General features: G+C 33.0%; 1 protein-coding gene across 1 annotated transcript; it reads right to left on the reverse strand.

Moving 5' to 3' along the window:
- Positions 1-1,991: 1,991 nt before the first annotated feature.
- On the reverse strand, positions 1,992-4,685 carry LOC131040333 (3-dehydrosphinganine reductase TSC10A). The gene is made up of 4 exons (XM_057973234.2): positions 4,030-4,685; positions 3,189-3,452; positions 2,778-2,925; positions 1,992-2,663 (listed from the first exon to the last, which is right to left on the reverse strand). Exons 1-4 carry the CDS (start codon positions 4,306-4,308, stop codon positions 2,347-2,349), a joined length of 1,008 nt encoding a protein of 335 aa, XP_057829217.1. The 5' UTR covers positions 4,309-4,685; the 3' UTR covers positions 1,992-2,346.
- Positions 4,686-5,116: the final 431 nt, after the last annotated feature.

Below are 5,116 nucleotides of genomic sequence, written 5' to 3' on the forward strand. Positions count from 1 at the left end.
AATAGTTATCTTTGTTACAATCTATTTTTTATATGACTACCTGTGAAGGTTGAAAGACCTTATTTGGGGCTTGATCATTTTGGCAAGCTCCCTAGCAATCAACAATTCTCCTCTATCCTAGCTATAAGTATCTCTTTATTGGATATAGTTTTTGCATTCTCTAAACCTTTCTTTATCATTATATAATTTTGATTAAGTTAAATTTAGTTTTAAATACATAACCCTTATTCTATTTTTTGATATATTTTGTGTGTTCATCCTCTCTTTATGTGGGAAATTTGACATTTGTATAGTTTCTTGACTTTCTTTTTTCTTTTAGATAACAATGCATTTGGTGGAATACATAACTAAAGCATTAGTGTCTGAGTTGACTATCTCTTATATTGCCCTCTCTAGATCCCTACTATCTCTGGGTTTGTTGCTTTATAGTTTATTTTTTATATTTAGTTTATCTTTTTCTAGTATTTTTTTTTGTTTCTTGTTCACTACTTTTCTTTAAGGGATAAATGTAGTTTGATTAGGGAAAAGTATATTTAAATAAGGTTGAACTCGTATATTGCTTGTTATCTGTCATAAACAATGGTGCTTTTTTATTTATATTTATTTTGATGTGATGATTGGTTGAAATATTAAACTACTTAGAATGCTCGTTATCTGTCATAAACAATGGTGCTTTTTTATTTTTATTTATTTTGATGTATGATTGGTTGAAATATTAAACTACTTAGAAATTAAATTTTTGACTACTTACAAAAAACAAGTAATATAAAACTAAAATTATGTTCATACAAAATATTTATGCCTCTTCTAAGTAAAAATATAAAAGATTTGGTGTTTTGGTAAATATATGAATAAAAAGATATAAAAACATGACTTAGGAGATAAAATAGCTACAAATATATTAGAGATAGGTCTAAGACAAAAGTGAGCTATGCAAAAGTTTTAGATAATAATAATAGCTACAAATATATTAGAGATAGGTCTAAGACAAAAGTGAGCTATGCAAAAGTTTTAGATAATAATAATGAGATTATATTTTCTAGCTCCTAGCTTGTAAAGGGGGTGAATAGTTAAAAGTGAAGAAGACGAACAAGTGAAGATCCATAAACAAAAGCTTGATGGAGATCTAATACCGATTGGCTTGCAAATAAGTTTGACTCAAAATGTAAAGATGCAAACAAAGTGCAAAGATAGGAGGTCCTAGGGTTGAAATGGAGATAGGTGAGCTATGATAGTTGGAAATTTAAATAAATAAAGACCCAAAAATAGACATCCAAATCAAATATGATATTGACTATATGATTTATATGATAAATGATTTTGACTCAAAATATAATGATGCAAACAAAATGAAAAGCTAGGAGGTCCTAGGGGAATGAAAATGCAAACAAATAAAGAACCACAAGCATAAACTAGATGTAGATTCAATATTCATTAAAAATATTTGATATGATTGATATTGAAAAATGGATTTGACTCAAAATACAAAGATGCAAACTTAATATAAACCTAGTCTGTCCTTGGTTTGCAATGGAGGTAGATGAATGAAAAAAAAAAGATGACCAATATGGCTATGAGGGTTGATGGAAATGGATGAGAAGGTTGAGAGATGACCAATGAGAGAGACTATAGATTACTAGCCAAAGTAAAACAAAAATCAAATTATTTTCATATAAACTTTAAAGTATCTCATACAAAAGCTCAAAAATACTATATCATTGTAGTTTATTTTAGCTATAGAGGTCAACGGGCAACATAAAAACTTCATATTGGTTTCGAATGAAAGCTAGCCCTTTGTACATCTTTTATGATAATGAAAAAAGTATGTTCTATTGAAGGAAAATGCTAAAAAATTGCACCCAAAACAAAATTTTAGGGCACAAGTGATATCTCTCCTAAATCACCATATATAGGTTAATTCAACCATCATAGTTATTTTGAAGGACACTCGACCTAATGACACAATTATGTTGTAAGCATCTAGAAGATGGTAAGTTCAAATCTTTCACAATTAAGTACGGATTTCAATAAGTCATGATGGATGACAACCACCATCACTTTAATGTTTCACCATTATTTTGAAGGACACTTGACCTAGTTATACAATTATGTTGTAAGCATCTAGAAAATGCTAAATTCATATCCGTCACAATTAAGTACGGATTTCAATAAATCATAATGGATGACAACTACCATCACTGTAATGTTTGTCCATACATTACTGATTAATTCAATCATCTTAATTAATATTGAAGGACACTTGATCTAATGACTCAACTTTGTTGTAAGCATCTAAGGATACCGAGTCATGATAGATGACAACGACATCACTTTAATGTTTCTACTTCATTGGCGGCCATTGTTTCTCCGAAAGTGCTTGAGTAATGCTCTTCTGTACCCAGGCTGCGCTAGCACGCTTAGGGCTCGGAACGGAAAATATAAAACCATCTCCAACAAAAGTCTCCCCAAACTCTCAGCTGGCACAAATCCTCTTGCTAGGGTAGAGACATACAGCCCTGGATAATTGGTCTTTACAATCAGAAATGACCCTTTCTTGGCACCTTCCAAAACCCTTTTCGCCACATCATTTGGATCTTCTGCTCTCTTCCGATCATACATGTTCAGAATCTTCAGTAGCTTAAGGTCTTTTTCGTCTTTTTCCACTGCCAATCCAATCAAGGAAAACACCCAAATTACTTCAGCTGAAATAAAAAAAGGGTTTTTAGCAGTGTAAGTTTCATTCACTGAATGGTTCTGGAATCAAAATTATTATAAACCTTCGTCCAGAAAAGGAGTTTCCACGAATCCAGGGCAAGCTAGGCTCACAGCAATGTTGTATGGCATCAATTCAATTTTCAACGACTCTGCCAATCCTTTGACAGCATATTTGGTGGCTGTGTACACACCTTCCGCATAAAATACAAACTGCCAATGAAATAAGAAAATTCATATCAAAATTAGTCTATAATAATTATGTTTGCTTCTTAATTGAATTGTGTAGAATTTATTTGTATCAATGTTTGGATTATATTTCATGATCTATTTTAAGGATGAGAAAGTTTAGAGAAAAATAGATTATGAAGTGTGATCTGAAATATTGATGCAAATAACTACTAAATAATTAAATCTAGAAATAAACACGACAATCTAGATTGATATTTAGCAAATCTTGTTATAAATTTTCTTACCATAGAGGCTAGAGATCCAACGAGGACAATGGATACAGGGTGTTCCTTGCTATGTTTCTTCAGCAATGGAAGAGATGCATGTATTGGGTAGATTGTTCCATTTAAATTGGTCCCAATTGTTAGATCGATATCTTCAACAGTTTGAGTCTCCAAGTTTCCACTACGAGTTAATCCAGCATTAGTAATAAGGACATCAATGGGTTTCCATTGAAAGGCCTCTTGGATTGCTTGGGTGATTGCTCTGAAATTACTAACATCTGCAGCCTTCACCAAAAATGGCACCTAATCAGTTCTCAGAGAGAAACAAGTACAGAGTTGAAAAAAAATTAGACCCCCATTTTTTCAGTTTATGCTATTCTGCCTTTGATATATTAGCTATCAACTGGTGATCTGCTTATACATCAGGCTGAGAGGTACATGCTTCAAAATTTACCTAGTATATCTCATAATATGATCTCAAAAAATATGACCATACAATATGATCTCACATGTTAGATGATAAAAAACACAAAAAGTTTAATCCAAAATCTCTCAGAATCACCACTATGGACTATGGAAACATCATATTTCTGACTAATTTCAGGCAGCCAACATGAATTGCTCAGGAAACAGGTAAAATAAGTTGCAAAGACTCTACCAGACAAATGTAGATCAGAACAGAGCAGTTTGGCAGTAGCCGGGAAGATACCCAAATCAATATCTACACAAACTTTCAAATGTCTATTTGTCAACACACACAAATCAGGCATTTCTGACAAACTTGGCAAGGCAAGACCAGTCATATGGTGTCATTTTATATACAATATTATAGAATCAAAATAACTTTTAAAGAAATTGATACCTTAGTGAATATCCTGTCTGGATGGCATGATATATCCTCAACAAGGCTCTTGACTGCTCTCTGAAGATTAGAAGGGTTTCTTGAAATCATACTCACAAAACCTCCCTGCAGAAGCACCTCTTTGGCCATTGCAAGCCCGATTCCACTGGATGCCCCAGTTATCACAACATGCTTATTCATCAGACTCTTGATATGAGGACGAGTCTCCCTACAACACCAGTGAAGAATAGAAATCCCAGCCAAAAGGCCAGACATGACACTCAAAAGCAAGAAATCCATTGGAGTAGTATGATCAATGAGTAATGGTCCAAACACCTTATCATGTATATATAGAAATTTAGGATGAGAGGCTTTTCCTTAATTGGTGGGCCTCTTGAAACTCACTAAACTCTTTCAATGGATGATATGCATGGCTTTTACTTGGGCATTAGTAATTGGAGCAGCTGCCCTGTTTTGTCAGCCTTTACTTCTATCGCCTCTCTCTTATTTATTTCTTAAATTATACAATCCATTAGGAGATATATATCGCAATCCATTAGTTTGCATACTAGAAATTACCATTGACAAGCTTGATTGATCCTGCTATCCACTTTGATGTGGTATGCTTGTTATTCATTGGGGAAGAGAATAAACTGTTTGGTGTAGGGTGTACTGGCTATCTGTTTCAGATAAATTTGTTGCAACTGTTGTTATCCTTCATTAGTATTTCCAGTGGGTAAATCGAACAACAATTAGCTTTTCAATAATGGAAACTAAAGTGGGAACTTTAAAACCTCGCCTTTCTCCACCGAAACTCTAACAAAGGCCGTCTAGTTCTAGTTGTGAGTAGAAATATTAGTTGATCGGCCTTGAAAAAGAAGACACTAAACAAAGTGAAACAATATTAGTTCCAAAATTAAAATTGCCAACAAGGTGTGAAATCTACATTTTCAAACATAAATTGGTGATTGCAAATACATTGTTCATTCAAAATGAGCATAATGGTAAATGAGGAGAGGGTTGGTGACATCCTTGTTAAAACTTATATTTTTATTTTTTTGGTCGGTAAAGGCAGAGCCAAGATTTATATTGATTTAGATTAAATACA

Source organism: Cryptomeria japonica, chromosome 2 (genome assembly GCF_030272615.1).
Source record: "Cryptomeria japonica chromosome 2, Sugi_1.0, whole genome shotgun sequence".
In the NCBI taxonomy this organism is placed as follows: domain Eukaryota; kingdom Viridiplantae; phylum Streptophyta; class Pinopsida; order Cupressales; family Cupressaceae; genus Cryptomeria; species Cryptomeria japonica.